Genomic DNA, 19,726 nt, shown 5'->3' with positions numbered 1-19,726 from the left:
TGGCCCAAGTCACCGGGATGGGTCTGGGTCTGTAAGCGGGACACCTGCCACCCCCCCCAACCCCCAGCATCCAGGCCATAGCAGTTTCCTTTTCCCCAGGCACCCCTTTGCCCACTGACATGAGCCTTGTGTGGGTGGTGGGGAGGGAACACCGGAGAGGTGAAATGTCCTGGGGTGATGGAGGAAGACAGACCCCATGGGGACGGATGAGACCCAGGGCCGGCTGTGTAAATGTTGGTGGTGCTGGTGCTGCTCCTCTCTGGGGAGGGGCTGCGGGAAGGGGGCGGGGACAGGGGGCGGGGCCACCCATCCCTTGAGGACTTAGAGTCCGCATTCTCTAAAAACTGTTAACCCAGGCTTGCGTTCCAGTAACAGGAACTTGGGTGCGGGACAGAGATGGTGACAGGTGGGGGCGGGCGGCCCCTAGTCTGCAGGGAGGAGCTCCACGTGGATAGGGCTCCACCTCTGAGGGTGGGACCAGGTGGACAGGGTGGGCTACCTAAATGAGACCCAGCTGCCTCAGTCAAGAGTGAGCTCCCTGTCTCGAGAGAAAAGCAAGCAGAGCTGGATACCCCGCCTACAACCAGCTTCTAGGGAGGAGGGTGAGGAAATTGTCCCGGGAGGAAGATGGTGAGGGGTTGGGGAGAGGAGTTCAGAGAAGACTTCACAGAGATGGGCTTTGAAGGTTGAATAGGAGTTCTCTGGATGGACAGGAAAGAGATGATGTGCTGGATAGAAGGAAGAGCATGAAAAGGCATGAGTATTGCAAGAAGTGCTTTTAATAACAAGAAGAGTTAAAATACATCAAGCTTCAGTCTGCTCTAAGTATCTGACCTACGTTATCACATCTAATCCTGACCACAACTCCCCGGGTGTAACCAGGAAACAGGCTCTGAGAGGTTGAGTAGCTTTCTCCAAGTCACACAGGATCACATTGCAGGCAGTCTGACTTCCAGCTGGAGGGGTGAGAGGTAGGAGAGGGGCTGCAGAGCTTAGCAGGGGCCTGGATGGAAAGGTGGGGAGCCAGATAGGAAAGAGAGGAAGGCTACACGTCCCGGGTCAGGGGCCCCATGCGAAAGCATGTCCCATGTGGAGGAGCTGCTCCTGTCCCCAGGGGAGGAACTGCTCCTGTCCCCAGGAGGGTGTGAGGGCTCTGGCTCTGGCAGCCTGGCCCTGGCCCGGCGGCCAAGGCCACCATCTCTCAGCAGTGCCTTGCAGCCTGTCCCTCTGGCCACCCGGCCCTACCCCTTCCTCCTGTGGCAGCTCTGCAGGGGCCCAAGGATTTGAAGCTAATTTCTGCAGGATGGGAGTGGAGACCTGGGATGGTTGAAGGCAGCAGCGGTGCTGGACCGGGGTGAGGCAGGCAGCCAGGGAGGAGCTTGGGGCTCCTGCAGAAGCAGTAATCCCAACAGTCCCTGAGCCCCAGGAACAGCTGAGGCAGGGCGGAGGGGGAGCACGGATACCCGACTAGGTCCGAGTCAGCCCCCAGCCCCCGTGGCAGGCAGTGGACACCTTCCTGGTCCCCTCCCCAGGCTTAAAGCTTCCCTGGGAGGACTGTGAGAACGCAGGAGATGATGGAGCCCTAGTAGAGGCAGGTGGGAGTGGGGAGTGTCCGGGAGGATGTTCAGGGAAGGGCAGGAAATGGGCAAATCTGGATGTCAGTCCTGGCTGAGGGTCTGCCCCCCAAAACCCCCCACTACCCCCCACCCCACCCTCCCAGAGCAGATCCCTGCTGCACAGTGTCCACCCTGACTGTCCAGACCTGTAGGGTTTCCAGAGCACCCAGCCCCCTGCCACCCCCTTCCCCAAACTGGTGATAAGGGTTCCAGCTGGGCCCTGAGCAGGCCTCAAGATGCCCCTCCCCCTGCAGTCCTTCCTAAGCTTACCAGACCTGGGAGAGCTAGGCCTGGCCATCCTCCCACCCAATCCCGGGCCTCCCATTCCATATCACTTGGTTAGTGGGCTGGGCGGGGTGCAGAGGGAGAGACAGAAGGAGAAGTAAGCTCCCCGCTGAGCAGGGAGCCCGATGTAGGGCTCGATCCCAGGACCCCAGGATCATGACCTGGGCCGAAGGCAGATGGTCAATGACTGAGCCACCCAGGTGCCCCTGACACAGCTGGCTTATAAACTACTGGAAGCCCTGGTTATTTGATAATCACAAGCATTCTGCTGACAACCGACTTTTGTGTGATACTGAGCCTCAAAAGCCACAAGGAGGAAAGAGTGGTAGAATCCATGGGAGAGAGCATTTGAACTGGAAAGAAGGTATGAGGGGTGGGGGAAGGGATATGACCAAGTCCCTGGAAAGGCAGACAACTCTCACCCTAGCTCTGAGCTCCGCGTGTGGTTGCATTGGAGCCCGCACCCATCTGCCCTCTGCAACCTCAGAATCTCCCATCACACGTGGGAACCCTGGCTGCCCACAGCCCCCTCCCCCAATCCATTATCTCTGCTCACCTTTCCCGGAGTGGTTGGTGGGTCTGGGCTGACTTTGAACTCCTCCTTCCCTCTCCTGCACAGGTGCCTGAAGGGAGCCCCCTGGTCTGCTTCCAAGTTAGCAACTGGCTGCTGCAGGGGCATCATGACCTGGGGTCCCTGCTGGGGGCCTGAGCTCCTGGAAATCTATACACCTGTGCCTCCCTTCCTTTCCTGGATCAGAGCTAAGGTCTCTAATGCCATTTTTGGACACCATGGCCAAGAACTGGCCCGGGACCAGACAGAGGAGGCATTGAGGCTCTTTAGTCTGTGAAGTCTTGGCAGTGAACCCTGATTCAGCTACTTCCCTGCTGCTGTGACTGTAGCCCAGCCACCTCCCCTCTGTGATTCTCCTTCATTCATTCATCTAACACCGTTACCAGGGCTTCCGATGTGCCCCGAAACCAGAACACAAGATCAGCGTGGCCCCTGGGCTCCTGGAACAGGCGGGCTGTCTAGGGGAGGGGAGCCAAGCACTAGCTCGAGTCATATAAACCATGGTGAGTGCTCAGAGGGACAGAATACATGTGTTAACAGAAGCTATGACCTACTCCGGGCAGCCAGGGAGTAACTGTCATGTGAACATTAAGTTAGCAGAGCCGTGGACTCAGGCTCACTCTTCTTCCGATGGCTAGATGGCTGGGATGCCAGGTGCTAAGCCCTCCGTGGGCCTCAGTTTCCCTCCTTCACATGGAGGAGCTGTGGCTTGGACTAAAGATTTTTTTGAGGTCCCTCTCAAGTTTGTTTAATAAACTTTGGGGGGGCAGGGGTCCTCAAAAGCCCCAAGGGAGCATCCCTCTGGCCTGCGCACGCAGCTGCTGGGCCCCAGCTGGGGACTCTCCAGAACCCGGGCGGCCCCGCCCCTGGTGGGCCTAGCGGGCCTCGCGCGTTACTGCCGACTCGCGGTGGTAGTGGTGCACCTGCGCCCTGCAGTCTCCCCCTCCGCAGTCCTCCCAGTAGCGCCACAGCGCCATCTCGTGGCGGAAGGCATCTGTATCACTTGGTTTCCGACCGGCCTGAGTCAGGGAGTGCCTCTGCGCTTCGGGGCTGGCGGGGCCGAAGCCGAGCGGACACACACTCCCTGGGAGTGTAGTCTGATACCGCGGCGTGGCTAGGTTCCACGCAATAGGCCCATGCTCTAACCCAGCTCTTGTGGACTGCCCCAGCTTCCCCGGAGAAGGGTGGGGCTGCGAAGCCCCGCCCCCCAAGCCCCGCCCCCACACCAGCCGCCGCTGGCTGCGCCTGCGCACTACGGCATACACGCTTGCCTTAGCGAAGGTCCCATCCCAAGAAACGTGTCCCACGCGCCACGCCGTCGGTTTCCAGGGCAACCCGGAGCCTCTCCGCAATCCCGCGCGCAACTTGGGTACTTTCCTGGCGCCCCCAGCCTGGCCATGACGGCCGCGGGTCCCAGCGTCTTCCTACTCATGGTCAACGGGCAGGTGGAGAGCGCCCAGGTGAGCGGCCGTGGACCTCGCCCGGCCTACCCCACTCTCCCCGGAGGCCCATCCCGCGACCTCCAGGGCTGCCGCGTGGCCTCGGAGAGGTGCGTCGTTCCTCCGAGCCTCTGTCTCCCATGGTTAGGCGGGGGAGGGGAACCAGCGTTTGAGAGGCTTGCCTGCGAATCCTCAGCCCCGATGTGCGCGGGTGGAAGCCGACCTCGAGAGGTTGAGCTCGTGCCGAGGACACGCTCGGCCAAGACTTTGAGACCCCGTTCGGATCGTGTCCAGCTCGTTGAGTCACGGACAGGAACCTAACGCGGGTGTAAGGCGGGTAGCCGAGACTCGACCGGGACGCTGGGCCTCGGTCCTCGAATGCTCTGCGCTCTGAACTCTCAGATCCTTGAATTTGGGTCAGAACGGAGGTGATCTGTTGGAATCTGATCCAACGATGGGGGTGGTGGAAAGACCCGGGGAGAGTCTGGTCAGTCTGACAGAAGGGGACGCTACTACACTTTGTAAGAACCATTGGTCGTAGATAGATAAGTTCACCATGAATTCGCCCTGAGCCAGACTTGGTGCCCATCACTGCTCATTCGGTCCTCGCAACAACCCTGTGAAGTGGATATTATTAGCGTCCCCATTTTACAGATGGGACACTTGCCCAAACAGAGCGGCAAAGCTGGGATTTAAACCCAGGTCTGCCTGCCGCCAAAATTTTGATGCATTACCCTTTCAGGCTGTTGGAAGACGGTGTTTATTGTATTATTGTGAGGATTAAGTGAGATGGTTTGGGTAAAGTTCTGGGTCTCTCATGCCTCCCTGTTTCATTGGGCTCATGTCTCCATGCTCCCACCCTATCCACCTGCCCCTTGGCCTAGTGTCCATGACTACCTTCCCCTCGTCTCTTCTGTCCCATTAGGAATGGGACCCATTAGGAATGGTTCCATTAGGAATGGACCCCTTGGCTGGGCTGGATCACATCTGTGCACTGTCAGCACCCATGCCTGCCTCCCGGGGCCTCCCAGTCAGTTCTGGTCCCTCCCTCTCTCCAGGCCTTGAGCTCCAGTCTCTTGTAGGCTTCGTGTCCCAACAGCATCCTTTCACTTTGGCACCATTCCCTCAGACCTCTGGGCCGACCCTTGTGCCAGGCACTGGGGACACAAAAATGTCATCACACTTGTTCCCTGTTCACAGTCAAATGGGGTTGACAGAAATAAACAAGCCATCAGAGCTTTGATAGAGGGAAAGACCAGGGGCTGACAGAGCCAGGACAGGGGTGGGGGGGCAGAGGGGAGCCTGGAAGTTAGGACAGGCTCCCTGAAAGGTAAGTTTTGAAGGATGAACCGGAGTTTGCCAGATGGAGTAATGGGAAGGGCATGCCAGACAGAAGCCAGAGCTCAGGCAAAGGCTCAATGGCAGTAGCAGCCTGGAACTGTCCCTTGGACTCCCACATCTCGGGCCCCAGCCCCTATGCTGCACCCCGTGTCCTCAGCCCTGGCTGTTTCTTAGACCCACTCCAGGTGCCTGGTGCTCAGAATTCCTATTGGCTGCCCTTACGTAGTCAACACGTTGACCTCACCACAGGTCTCCGTAATCACAAGCTGTGTGTGCTTCTTCCCGCAGTTTCCGGAGTATGATGATCTCTACTGCAAGTACTGCTTTGTGTATGGCCAGGACTGGGCCCCCACGGCGGTAAGCTGGGCCCTCGGGTGTCCCTTATGCACAGGCTCCATGACTGATGGGGTTTCTGAAGGTGTCCACCTTTCCCCTTCCATTCCCAGTTCAGAACCCATGGAGAGGTAGACACTGAGTTCAGGGGGTTCCAAGTATGACTTTGTTCCTGGAAAAGCTGGAGCAGGGAATGCAGCCATCGGCGGGCTCCCGGGATCAAAGCTGCACTCGCTCACGTGCCCCGTCCCGGGAGCTTGCACGTGGCCTCGAAGAGGAACGTGTGGGCAGCCCGTAGAGCCTCTAGCCCTCTCCTAGCCCTTGGGGAGGACTCTGGGGAGCCCGAAGGCAGAATAGAAGCTCTCCTTGCAAGACTTGCCTCAGAGCAGTCTGTCTTCCCCAGACAGCCAGACGAGAGCCCCAGTCTTTGTGGAGCACACAACCTTGTGTGGCGAGACAGACAATAAGTACCAGTGTTCTAGTATGTTCTAGCATACTAGCAAGGGCCAGAGAGGGAGACCCTGGACAGCTGCCAGAAACTGAGGAGCGAAGACAGCACGTAGATGAGGTGCGGAACCAGGGATGTGGCAGGCACTCGAATTTCCAGTATATTGTGAAGGTGGGGGCAACAGGGTTTCCTCTTGGGCAGATGTGGGGCACGGGAGAAAGGAGTTAAGAATAACACGAAGCTTCTTAGCCCGGGAGCCTTGGGAGCAGAGCTGCCATTCGATGAGAAGACTGGGTAGCCAGATCTGGGAGAACTTTCCAGAGCTCTGCCCAGCATGTTTGGAGGTTGAGGTTCCCGGTAGACATCCAGCCGGGGTGCAGGGTCAGCAGTGGAGGCTGGGCCGTGGCGCTCTGGAGGTCAGAAGTGAGGACCGGCCTGCGGGTTTGGGAGTCCCTCTCCCCCACATGAAGAGGAAGTGGCGAGGGCAACACTGGGCCCCCCCACCATGAGGAGGAAAGACCCAGACTATGGTGTCCCAGAAGCCACGCAGGCGGAGTGTGTCCAGTGCTGCTGCTGGGTCAGGTAAACTGAGGACAGAGAAATGTGCGCAGATACAGCAACCCTGGGGTCCCTGGTGCTCCCCGCCAAAAGCTCTTCGATAGCACGGGCACCTGTGGTCAGACGGAAGTGGGTTCTCGAGAGGGAAGCGAGTAAGAATGGGGCCGGCGAGTGTGAACAGCTCGTTTGAGGAGTTGTGCTCGGCAGGGGAGCTACGAATAGGTTGGTGGGTGGAGGAAGACATAAGGCCAGCCTCGTTTCCTGATAGAGAAGCTCACCCACACGCGTGCACCGACGTATGTGACCGTGACTGAAGAGGGACATGACCCGCGGCTGCTTCCTCTGGTGAGGGGGCGAGAACCCGGGCCTGGGCCGGGTGTTGACGAAGCCAGATCCGACGAAGTGAAACCCAGAGAGGCTCAGGAGCTGCCCTGGTGCCCCAGAGTTCCAGGCATGGGAAGTTAGCGTGATGGCAGAAGGTAGTGAGGAAAACAGCCCTCCCACCTGCCCACCCAGGTCAGGGGAGCGGTGTGGCAGCCGGAGCATGGGCACCAGCTGTCGCCATCCCTGTCCCCACAGGGTCTAGAGGAGGGCATCTCACAGATCACGTCCAAGAGCCAGGATGTGCGGCGAGCGCTGGTGTGGAACTTCCCGATTGACGTCACTTTCAAGAGCACGAACCCCTACGGCTGTGAGTCTACAGGGGCCTTGCAGGGACACCCGGGTGGGGGCGGGGGGAGGTGCCCCCAGGGCCATCCGCTCCCAGCTCCTCTCTGCCCATCCCCTGGGCCCTTGCGACAGCCCCGTCCTCTGCTCTCTTGCCACCTGGCCGATTCCCTCCACCTCCCCCCCACCACCCCTACCCCGGTTCGTGGACAGGCGACAGAGCTGACCTTTAGGAAGCTCAGAGAGTATCAGTGCGGCCCCAGCCTGTGGCCATTGTGGCCCAGGTGGGCTCGGCCTATGCGGTGGACAGATCACTCTCTGTTTCTTTTCTCACGTTAGGAAACCGAGGCCCAAAAGTAACATCATTTGCCTTTGGCTTTACATCTAGCAGCTGAGCATGGATTGGATTTCAGGCCCATCTGATTTCACAGTCTGAGCCTCTCTGCTGCATGTGGCTTAGGGCCTAGGCTTGCTGGGTACGGGGTTTCCAAAGCAGGGGCTGCCTGGCGGTCCTCCTTGTCATTATCCACGAATAAGAGCACTTCCATAGGCTTCCTGGGACAGGGCACTGGATGGTGGGCCATCTCCTGCTGTTGAGGAAGGCTCGCAGAGGCAAATACAGTAGTAAAAAGCAAAAACAAAGCACAACTATTCCAAGGTTTCAGAGAGCTAGCAAAGTATTAGAGATTTACCAGGCCACGATCCCGGAGAATATAGAAATCTAGAGACGTGATCCCACTCACATCGCCTCGAGAGTATTTGTTGATTCCCTTAGAGGTGACTTAGAGGCTGACGGAGGCTTTTGACAGCTGCTCTGGGCTCGGGGCGGAAAAATCAGGAAAATCCCTGCAACTTGGACAGAGACCTCAGAGCGCTTGGTGGAGCCTGGGAGCTGCGGCCCAGCCCCAGATCGTTCCCGACCTTGAACATGGTTACAGAAACTCTCAAAATATTCATAAGCCTAATCTAGCAGGATGTAAAAGGGATAACATATGAACAAGTATGGTTTATTCCAGAAATATAAAGCTTATATAATATCCGAAATCAACCAGCGTGATTCACTGCTTTAAAAAGAAGGAAAGTCACGATCATCCCTATAAATGTAGAAACGATGATAAAATTCAGCATCCATTCATGGTAAACTTTGACAAACTAGGAATAGAAGGAAGCTTGCTTTTTTTTTTTTTTTTTTTTTATAAAGTCGTGGAGCCCACTGTGGGGTCTGAACTCATGACCTGAGCTGAGATCAAGAGTTGGACCCCCATGGGTGCCTGGGTCGCTCAGTCAGTTAAGCATCTGCCTTCAGCTCACGTCATGATCCTGGGATCCTGGGATCAAGTCTAGCATCAGGCTCCCTGTTCAGTGTGGAGTCTGGTTCTCCCTCTACTACCCCCGCCCCGCTCATGATCTCTTTCTCTCCATCAAATAAATAAAATCTTAAAAAAAGTTGGGGGGCACCTGGGTGGCTCAATGGGTTAAAGCCTCTGCCTTCGGCTCGGGTCATGATCTCAGGGTCCTGGGATCGAGCCCTGCATTGGGCTCTCTGCTCAGCGGGGAGCCTGCTTCCCCCTCTCTCTCTTCCTGCCTCTCTGCCTACCTGTGATCTCTGTCTGTCAAATAAATAAATAAAATCTTATTAAAAAAAAAAAGTTGGACCCCCAACCAAGTGAGCCACCAGGGGCTCCTGAAAGGAAACTTTCTTAATTTGATAAAGGCTATCTACAAAAAACTTAGAGCAAACATTAGCTTTTCTAAGTGAAATGGTGAACGATTTCCTTGTTGCTACCACCACAAACAAAAGGCATAAGAATTAGAAAGAATAAAACTGTCATTTTTCACAGGTGACATTATGTGTGTAGAATTTGCAAAATAACCCACAGATAAGTTACTAGAAATAATAAGTTGGTGTGAATGCCGGATAGGAGATACACAGGCAAAAACCAGTGGCTTTTTGTATGAAAATAAATGGACTATGTCTTCTCTTGCGCACACATGTGATTCAAAAATGATATATCAAAAAGAAATTCTTCACTCTAATATCAAAATATAACAGAGCTGCAAAGACAGGCCACGGAATTCACACACATACACACGGCATGTCAATGAGGAAAAGACTGGTAGAAATACAGGCAAGAGGCCGAGCAGGTCCTTCACGGAGGAGGGTATCCAAGTGACAGAGAAACAGAGCAAGGGCTTTACTTCAATGAGAAAGATTGCAGTGAAGGCAAAGGCAAGCTGTGGTGAGCTGCCACCCGTGCCCACGCCCAAATAACTCCAATCAGGAAAACTGAGGAGCCCTGCTTTGTGAGGACGTGGTGTGACGGGAACTCCAGGGCCTAGCAGGGGTGTGGGGGTGTCTGGGACGCGTGCCCAGCAGAGCCGTGTGCGTGCATGGGGCAAGGCTTGAACGAGAGCTCACAGCCTCACCACCTGGGGGCTCCCCAAGGAGAAACTGCCCACATGCCCATCGGCACCGGAGCAAACTCTGTCCTCCTGGTCTGTCCAGAGCCAGAATGTTCTCTAGCATTGAGAACAAGCAACATCTCCTACATGACAGTCTGAACGGATCTCACAGACACGACATTGAATTAAAGAAGCTGGGTACCAATACACAGACTCTACGATTCCATTTGTATAAGGTTTTATTTATTCATTTAAATGGGTAAAACCAGGGCACTGGGGTGGCTCAGTGGGTTAAGTGTCTGACTCTTGGTTTTGGCTCAGCTTGGAGTCCACTTGGGATTCTCTCCTTCTGCCCCTCCCCGTGCTCGCTCACTCACTTGCTCTCTCGCTCTCAAAATTAAAGCCCTTAAAAAAGTGGGTAAAACCAAAGTACCATGTTTGGGATGCCTTCTTTGGCAGGAAAGGCTTACAAGGAGCGCTTTCTTCAAGTCGGAATAGGGGCTCCCTCTGGGGGAGGGGGAGTGATGGGAAAGGCCCTGAACCCGTGTCTTAGGCTCACCGAGCACCTAACGCAGGGCACGGAGGTCGCCTAGAGGTGAGGGACCCGAGAGGCTGGGAGGTGAGTTGTCCGATGGCCTGAGGCCTGTCCTACAGGCCGCAGGTGCCTAGGCCTCCCTGCCTCACCCCAGGCAGCGACTTCTCCCCTGCCTTCAGAGGACGAATAGACTGACCCCGGAGAAAGGACCCAATGTACCTCCATGTTTACAGGGAACCGGTGGGATCGGCGATCACTTAAAGGAAAATGTGAGGAAGGTCTTTCTTTCCCTCTGACCTCCCCCGCGGCACCCCAAAGCCAGACCCTGTGGGCTGCAAACCTGGGAGGCCCACACTTGAATCTGACCACCTGTATCAGAAAGGAGGCTCCCAAGAAGCGGCCCCTTTGCTCACTTCCCGGCTGGGTCCCTGTGCCTTGAGCGAGGAGAAGAGTGCCTTTGGGGTTCCTCCCTGTATTGTCAAGGCACAGGATCTGCCGGGCATCTGGGCCTCGCCAGGGACCTCGCCCACTTGTCGCGTTCCCCACTGCTGTCCCCCCCTGCCTCCCCGGATTCTGGGTCGGCAGAAGCCCTTAGTGGAGAAGGGGGAGGGGTCCGGTGTCCACTCCTGTTCTCTGCCCTACACCTTCCGCCTGCTGACCCCTTGTCTTGTTCTTCCCAAGGGCCGCAGATCGTGCTCAGTGTATACGGACCAGACGTGTTTGGGAACGATGTGGTCCGAGGCTACGGGGCAGTGCACGTGCCTTTCTCACCCGGCAGGTGGGTTCTGGCTCTGACCAGGTCCCTGGGGCCACAGTCCGTCCCTTGCTGGGCCATGCTGGTTTAGGACCAGGGCACCCCCAGCAGGGCTTTTTCTGGGACAGACTTTGCCGCTAGGCTGGAAGTGTGCTGGCGTCCCCCTGGGGCCTGGGCAGCGGGAGCTGCCAGAGGAGTAGAGACACGGAGAGACGCGCAGTGACAGCTCTAGACAGGATTCTGGGATGCAGATGACAGGAGTTCGCCTAGAGTAGAACAGCCAAACGTCCAGAGTATTGTTGCTGAGACAGAAGGTGCAGGATGTTGGGGGAGGCATGTGGAGAGGAGGGAGGGCTGGGCAGTGAGGGCCAGGACCCCAGGCTTGGCGGGGAGGACTAGGGCAGGGGGCAGCAGCGGGGGGAAGGCGCAGGGAATCGCGGGGGGCTTCCTGGAGGAAGGGCATCCAAACCGGGCCTTGGAGATGGTGGAGGATTTGGAGATGTGGGGGACAGGGCTTCTGAGGGGCCCAGTGGGAGCTGGGCCCCCAGGAGTGATGGCTCTACCCCAGCACCATCCCGAGCCTTGACAAGATGCCAGGCCCGCAGGGACCCTGGGCCGTTTCCGGCACCTCCTGCTTACCAGACGCTCGGAAAGTCCCACCACTTTTCTGTTACTCAGCACATCTGTTCGTGAAAACATCTGTTTCAGGCACAAAAGGACCATCCCCATGTTTGTCCCCGAATCCACGTCTAAACTGCAGAAGTTTACGAGGTGAGTTTTGACATCCTCCTGCCAGCGCCTGCTTCTGACCTAGGGAGTCAGAGCGGAGGGAGGGAGGGGTGTCCCTGTCCTCCCTCACTTGCACTGGGTAACCTCATTGGGTCTCCCAGCTGCTTCGTCTTTGGGGCCCCGGGAAGTGGCGGCCGTGGGCTCCCGTCAGCCGCTGGTCCAGCCACATGAGGCCGGACACCTTTATACTCTGTGCCCCATTACTGGTCTTTGCGCCAGGGCAGAGCAAAAGCTCTCGACAGATGGGGAGATGCTCACGACGTAATAGGACATTAAAACATGAAAAAGGACACAGGAGGATACAGTGGTGTGGGAGGCCTCCTGGAGGAGGTGACATCCGAACAGAAAGTAGAGCGGAGATAAGGGCCAGTGTGGCTGATCTGGGGAAGGAACATTCCAGGTGTAGGAAACAGAGCAAGGTCCATGGGCTTAGTGTGCTCGGAGCAGCATGGATGTGGTGTCGCTGGTAGGTGGTGAGCAAGGGGAGTGTGGGGGAGACACCAGGGAAGCAGGGAGCCTCTTTCCCCTTACCACATCCACGTCTAGGCTTAGAGGGCTGCCAACTGCCTCAAGGTTGGCGACAGACACTCTTGTCCGCTCAGCTTGGCTGCGAGCCTCCACTGCTCCCCACCAGGTCAGCCAGGAGTGGGCCCTCTGTTCACAGCCAGGATGGGGGTGGGGGGGGAAGGAAGGCTACCCGGGTGCCCAGGTGCAGCTGACGAGCGGCCCCCCCCCCGCAGGCCTGGCCGGTATCGGGGTGAGCCTTGGCCGGAGTCCCGCAGGGCAGGACAGCGTTGGGCCTGCGCAGAGGAGGCCTCACTGAGTTCTGAGGCCTGGAGGGGAGAATGTGGGTGCCCCCCCCCCGAAGGCCCTCGAGAAGCCCCCATGATGGGAAGGTGCCCTGGGCCATTGTAAGCTAGACGGGACAGCACCCACCTGCGGAACTGTGGGGAAAATGGGGGCCGTGCCCATTAGTGGGGACAGGAAGAATTAAGGGCTTTGAGCCCATGCTGCTGTCCCGGCCGTGGCGTCTGTGCTGCTCTGCACCCCACAGCTCTGAGGGAACCTTGGGTCTCAGGGCTACGTCCCTCTGAGAAAAGAGTTCTCCATGCAGGACAAGTTTCTGGGTGTTTCTGCCAGTGCCAGAAGCTAGCAGCTGGGGGCAATGGGCAGCCTCCCCCGGGGAAGGCGTGTGTTTGCAGTCCGGACAGTGGGGAATGGTCTGATGAGCGAAGGTGGTTTGGTCAAAATCTTCCCAGAGCCTGTCCATAGAGGCCAGCCTTTGCTCAGCCCCCTGCCTGCCCTCCTCCCCTCAGCCCTGTATTAGTTCCTGGGGCTGGTGTAACCAACGATCACAAACTTGATGGCTTCAGAAACTTAATTGTCTCACAGTCCAAAACCAGTATCAGTGGGGTGAGATCAAGGTGCCCGCAGGGCCGTGCTCCTCCCGCCACCCCTGCACCCCCCGCCAGGCTCTTGGAGAGCATCTGCTCCTGGCCAGCTTCTGATGGCTGGGGCCCGCCTGGGCTTGGGGCCCGTCGCTCCAATCTCTGCCTCTGTGGTCATGTGTGCAACCTCACGTGTCACCCCCTCCCCTGGGTGTGTCCCCTCTCCCTCCCCCTCTTAGAAGGACACTTAGGGGGCATTTAGGGTGAACCCAGATAACCCAGGATAACCCCCCATGTTTAAGATCTTTATTTTAGTTAGATGTGCAAAGATCCTTTTCCCAAATAAGGTCACGTTGGTAAGTTCCAGGGACAAGGACTGCTGGGGCCGTTATCTAGCCCATGACAGCACCTCCCACCCAGCCTTCACAGAGTGACAAAAATGGTTTTCCTAAACACGCTGCTTTAGAAACACATCAAGCACATCTCTGCGTTTAGGATCAACTTTAGCGAGGGTGCTGGGCGACCCCGAGTTCTCCTGCCCTGCTCACCTCCGGCCCTCCCTGCAGCCCGCATGTCCTCCAGCGCACCGGGTCCTTCCTGGCCTCAGCTCTCGGCTGGACACTCTCCTCCACCCTGAACAGCCTGTCCTTGTAGACCTCAGGACAGAGCGGTGGCTGCTTCCCCTGCCTGTGAGGTGGAGAGAACCCCCTCCTCAGATGGAGAAACTGAGGCACACAGACGCAGTGGACTGCCATCCAGCCCTGGCTGGAACCCTAGCTTCCCAGTTCCCCTCCCATCCCCCTCCTGAGGCTTGGAGCCAGTGAGCCCCCTTACTGGCCTACAGACAGCAGGGGGCAGTCACTGCTTTGTCCGGCATCATCCAGACCGGAGCCCCACCCCTGGGCAGCACCCAGTGGACACCAGTGCCCTCGCTGGAGGCTGCACCCCGGGGGTCGGGGGGCTGGCCCAGGAGGGGTGGCCTGAGCCAAGAGGAGACTCCAGCGTGGAGCTGGAGGGCCTGCTGGTGGGGGAGGGTGCTGGGCAGCCATGGGGAGGGTGGGGGTGCTGGGGGGGTGCTGGGGTGGAGCACAGGCCTCCCGGCCCTCCCAGGTCAGCCACTTTAGCCGGAAGGCCGGGCGGAGCCTGCTCTGGGAATGTGGGACAGACAGACCGAGGGGCCTCCTGGGGCCTCCACTGCCCCCAGCTGCATCACTGGCCTCCCCCCCGCCTTCCTCCCGCAGGACCCTCCGAGCACAGGCTGGAGGTGCTCCTGGATCGGTGACACCCCCACCTGCCTGGCCCACCCCGCAGGGAATGTGCACCCAGATTGCTTCGGGCTCTGGTGGGTTTGGCGGAGGCGTGGCCTCTGGTCCGGAAGGAGCTGCGACAGGCTGTGGGGCCTGGAGTGGCAGGCCCGGGGATAGCAGCCCTAAGCATCCAGCCCGCACCTCTCTGCCTGTGGCCTCGGGCACATGGCCGTCCTGCTCTCAGCCTCTGGAAGATGGGGGTGTTTACAGATCCGGGCTCCTGGGAGGGACGGGTGGACAGCCAGCATGTCAGGGCCCTCGGAGGGCCGCACCCCTCACCTGTGACTGGGGTGAGAGGATCCAGTCAGGCACTGCGGAGCGAGCCCATCCTTGGGGCACCTGAACCTCATAGCGAGAGCCATGAATAAGAGGATGACTGTCCTGTCCCCCCGCCCCGCCGCCCCATTGCAGTTGCCAGAGTGCCTTCTCTAGCTCTGGGAGTTCATTCCATACCGCCGGGAGGAAGCCGGGCTTGGGCTCAGAGATGGGAAGGGACTTGTCCTGGATCCCACACTATTAAAAAAGAAAGTGGAGAGCCTAGATCCGGCCCCTCTGCCCACCACTCCAGGATGGGCCCTTCTTCCCCCCGGGAGGATGGAGGGGGTGTCACACTGCCCACCCCCAGCTGCTGTCCCCTTTCTGGGATTTCCACCTGGGCTCCCACTGTGCCCCCAGCCCCACATCTCCCTCAAAGCCACGGGGGATCGTGATGGGAAAGCTTGGCATGCAGCCAAGGAGGGGTGGGGCACAGAGCACCTCAGGCCTGGGGGGCAGCCTGCTGGGCCTCTGTGGATGCTGCCCGTGGCCCCCAGCCTCACCTTTCCCCAGCAGAGGGCGGGGGCGTGGAAAGGTTCTGCGAAGGGCCGGGCTCTGGGGGCAGGGGTTGGAGGGCTGCTGGTTTCTGAAGCCAGGAGAGAGCCCACGTTTCCGGTCTGAGGGATAGCCAGGCCGAGGACCTGCTCACCCCATGTCCTCCTGTCCTCCCAGCTGGTTCATGGGACGCCGGCCCGAGTACACAGACCCCAAGGTGGTGGCCCAGGGTGAAGGCCGAGAAGGTAAAGCTTGATCCCCTCAACCCCACCCCCTCCCCACAGGCAAGCTGGAGCCCGGGAGGGCCTGGGTGGACCCCTAGGAAACAGGGTGGAAGCCGGGGACCTGCCACGCACAAGATGGACTGTGGGAACACCCCAGGCCTCTCCCCTGAGCACTGCTCCCGCCTGGGCCTGGCTGGATCGTAGAGGGTCTGCCAGGTTTGTCGGTCCCTGGTGCAGCCCCCATACCTCCCTGGGGGGGGCATGGGCCAGCTGGCCATTCCCATTTTACAGGAGAGACTGCTGGGGCTGACACCCTAGAGCAGCCTGGCTGATGCCGCCTTCTCTCCCCAGTGACCCGCGTGCGCTCACAGGGCTTTGTCACTCTCCTCTTCAATGTGGTGACCAAGGACATGAGGAAGCTGGGCTACGACACTGGGCCTCCTGACACACAGGGCGCCACGGGGCCCAGCCCGCCCCAGGGCATCCCCCGGTGAAGGCCCCCACTGGGCCACGGCCACAGCCACTGAATTTGGCCATGCCGCCGCCAGAGAACGCAGGGCTGTCCTGGAGAGCTGGCCAGGGATCCAGCTGCTTGATGTGCAGCCTCGGGGGGGCTAGGAGGGTGGGGGCAGATTTTTATATAATAAAGCATCACCTTTCCCCAGAGCCCAGGCTCGGAGCTGCCTCCTCTCCCTTCGGCCCTGCCCCCCACTCCTTGGGAGCAGGTCACTGGGGCCGGCCTGCCTGCCTCCCTGAGCTGGACCAGGACCTGTCCTCCGCCCCGTACTGCTTAGGGCACAGAAGCTGCCCGGAGAGGCACACGAGACAGCCACCTGGGTTGTGAGCTCTGGTTCAGCCCCGCTTGGTCTGTGCGACCCTCCCCACACTCTTGCCTAACACAGGAGGGAGATGACAAGGTTTTGGGGCTCAGGAGCACCTGGCCCTTGTGCGAGGAGAAGAGAATCAGATCGATGGTAGCCACAGGGAGAGGGCCCCCGCAGCCCAGACACCAGGGCTGAAATCCTCCCAGAAGCCGGAAGCTGCTGGAATCTCAGCTCTCTGGGCTCACGGCAGGAGAGGAGAGTGGGCCCCTGCACTCAGTACCCAGCACTCAGCACACGGGTAGTGGAGCCGTCCACACACAGGTCCCCGCGGCACTGCTGTGGCAGTCACCCTCCCAGCCTGTCCCCCCTCTCTCCCGGGCATGGGGCCCACAGCCCCTGGATCTGCTTTCCACCTGCATTTTTTTTTTAAAGATTTTATTTTTTTCAAGTAATCTCTATCCCCAGCGTGGGGCTGCTCGATTCAATGGGAGCCACAAAGCCCCCGCCACCCAGCCTCAAGACCACCAGCCTCACCACCTCCCCCCCATTGCCCTGGCCGTCCGTGGACCCTGCCCTGCAACAGCACTGCGCCTGCCCTGCCCCTCCTCTCACTTAGCTCTCTGGACACCGGAAGTCTATGCAGCCCAGCCGGTCCCCCCCCCCCCCCCAACCGGCTCCCTGTGTGCTCTGTGACTCGTGGTCTGGCGTCAGCAACATTCCTGTGATTCTGACCCTCTTCTCTGAATGGAAAGTTCCCTCCATCTCGGTCCTGTGCCAATGCCTACACTGGCCCTTGCGGCCCTCTTCTGCTGCCCCGGCCCGTGGACCCTGGGCCTGGAGACGAGATTTGTGTCCGGACCCTGACTGGCATTTCCACCTCCCCTGTCCCAGCTCCCCAGACGCCCGGGGCCGGCGACCAACTACCGAAGCCCACCGAAGACCTGACCACCTTCCCCTGGGGCTTCTACTCCGGCCATTCTGGATACTACCACCTCTCCTCCTCCCCTGTGATGACCTTGGCCTTGCCCCTCAGCAACCACCCATCCCACAGCCTATTTCTTGTTACCAGTGATGCCACTGCCTCCAAGATACGCCCCCAATCATCCGCGTCCCCTCCTGGTGGTTCCTGTCCCATGGTCCTCCCACCAACAGTCCTTCATGGCCTCAGGGCCCCACAAGACCCCCCCCCCCCACCTGTCCCCACTTTGGGCCGCCCGTCAGCCCCTCCCTCCCTTTCCTCCTGGCCCAATTTATAATTCACAGGGGTCATTACAGGTACTGCCATCCTGCACTGCTGTGCCCCTGTCCCTGTTTAGCCACCCCACGGGCCTGTGACAGCGAGCAGTTGGCCGGGGCACAGTCATGATGGCCATCCCAGGACTGCCTTGCTCAGTCCACAGCCAGGGCTCCCTCACAGCAGCAGGCAAACCCATCTCTCCTCCTCCAGCTCTCCTCACCTCTCGGAGAAAGGGCCTCACCTTGTGTTTCTTTGCATCTCCAGTAGTGCTCACCCTCAGCTGAACGGCTCATGAGGAAACGGAAATGATCTAAGAGGGGTGCCTGGCGGGCTCAACTGGCGGAGCATGCAAGTCTTGATCTCGGGGTTGTGAGTTCGAGCCCCATGCTGGGGATAGAGATTACTTGAAAAAAATAAAATCTTAAAAAAAAAAAAAAATCCAGGAGCTTCCTCTTGTTCCAGCCTCCCAGAGACGCTGTGGTCCCACCTGAGGTCCCAGGAGACCCCATGCCTTCAAGTTGCTCCCACTCCTCCCCCCACTGTCCATCAAGGGCTTCCCACCTGGCAGGATCATGCAGTTGGCCTCTACCAAACCTGGGCCCCCTTCTCTCTCCCCTGCAGCTCTGAAAGGCTGAGCAACCCCCTGCCCCTGCCCCCCATCCTTGCCCATGCCATGCCTGTCGGCCAGCTCCCGCCGCTGCCCAGAAACCCCTGTCCCGTCAGGCCTGGCCTGCCAGCACCTCTGATGGAGTGGTCCCACCCCCTTCTCGTTCTCTGCCATCGTGCTGTCTGCCACCTTCCCACACTTGTGTTCTCATCCCTCCTTCCCTCCAGCCTGGTTCTAGTGCATTTCCAAGTAAGTCGCAGACAGCAGTGCGTTGTGGCATGCGTGCCTGCGACCGGAGCTCTGCATTTGTTTGTGGGCATCATTTGTGTCTCGCGGGACCACGGATGTGGACCGAAATGCACAGATCTCAAGTGTACTCCACACCGAGTCTTGGCCAATGTGTGCCCGACGCCCGGTCAGGGTCTAGAAGGCTACCGCCGCCGCAGAAAGCCACCTCATGCCTCTCCCAGTCAAGGCAGGAGGACAGAAACTTGGGAAGCTGCGGGCACTCTGCGTGGGGAGCGGGGTGGAGACCTGGGACCATCTACCTGAAGAACAGTCAAGGTGGGCAGCCCCAAGTTCAACCCCTACCATCCATTCTGTCCCCTCATGCTCATAAGACTCCATTCCCCGGGCCCCTTGTATCCAGGTGGATCTCTGGGAGTAGCGCTGGCCAAAGAAATGTGGGTTGAAAGCCTGTCCGGCACTGAGAGTTCTGATCAAAAGCTCCCCAGGTCGATCCTTCCGTCCTTCCCCATGGCACCCTGGAGAGCAGATCCTGAAGACGGAACACGGCAGCAACAGCCAGGAATGTCTCCACTGGGCAGTTTAGGAGCTACTTTTACCGCATTCTGCCACAGAGAATTTGGGGGTGGTTTCCGCAGAGCGTTCCGATCTGATAAGGAAATTGGACTCAGGAGTGGATTTCTGCCATCACCCAAACCCAAACCGAGTGAATGTGGTATTGGCTTAGCAGCTGGGCAACAGGCAGGCAGAGCACAGAGAAAAGGCTGGACAGCAGGAGAGCTCCATTATGCAAGCACAAAACTGGGTAAGACTTGTGCCAACAACATGGGAGGCAGGTTCGGTGCCTGGTGAGCCAACTCCAGGGGCAGGCAGGGGTGGGTGATATGATGCATGGGGCGGGTTGGCCGCTGTGGGCTGCATCTGGAAAGCCAGCATGGGAAGGCAGTGAGCTCAGGCAAAGAAAGGCCCGTTTGCAAGGCCAAATGACAGAAACAGAGAATCCAAAACTTTGGGGGCCTCGAAAGGTTGGGAAAGGAGACTACTGAGTCCAGAAGGCAAATGGGAAGAGATGAGAAGGAAAAATGCTTCGAGCACTCAAGTTCTAGTAAAAACTTCTCATGGGGCCAAGCAACTCAGCCACCTGGTTAAGCATCAGTTTTCAGGAGTTAAGCTCACTCCTACCATTATCCCCAACGGCCCCAACAGGAGCGACCAGGAAGCTGAAAAAAGCATGGGGCAAGGCAGCAAGGAGGAATTTTATGTGCGTGCCTGTTATCTGCTGCTGTGTGACAACTATCCCCAAACACTGTCGCCTAAGACCGCCATGTGTGATCTCCTGTGATTC

At 58.6% G+C, this 19,726-nt stretch overlaps 1 protein-coding gene across 2 annotated transcripts; it reads left to right on the top strand.

Annotated features, from left to right (window-relative positions):
• The first annotated feature begins 3,750 nt into the window (after positions 1-3,750).
• Positions 3,751-17,887, top strand: LOC111139268 (B9 domain containing 1). Of its 2 annotated transcripts, none has more exons than XM_022491507.1 (7): positions 3,751-3,932; positions 5,541-5,609; positions 7,171-7,282; positions 10,877-10,973; positions 11,658-11,720; positions 15,421-15,488; positions 17,793-17,887. In XM_022491507.1, the coding sequence occupies exons 1-7, from the start codon at positions 3,870-3,872 to the stop codon at positions 17,810-17,812; spliced, it is 492 nt and encodes a 163-aa protein (XP_022347215.1). In that variant the 5' UTR covers positions 3,751-3,869; the 3' UTR covers positions 17,813-17,887. The 2 variants fall into 2 exon arrangements, with proteins under 2 accessions (XP_022347215.1, XP_022347214.1); XM_022491506.1 differs by lacking the exon at positions 17,793-17,887 and adding an exon at positions 15,819-16,133.
• The last annotated feature ends 1,839 nt before the right edge of the window (positions 17,888-19,726 follow it).

Source organism: Enhydra lutris, unplaced genomic scaffold (assembly GCF_002288905.1).
Source record: "Enhydra lutris kenyoni isolate GAN:26980312 unplaced genomic scaffold, ASM228890v2 scaffoldscaffold97, whole genome shotgun sequence".
Taxonomy (NCBI): domain Eukaryota; kingdom Metazoa; phylum Chordata; class Mammalia; order Carnivora; family Mustelidae; genus Enhydra; species Enhydra lutris.
This window is presented reverse-complemented; position numbering and strand designations above follow the sequence as displayed.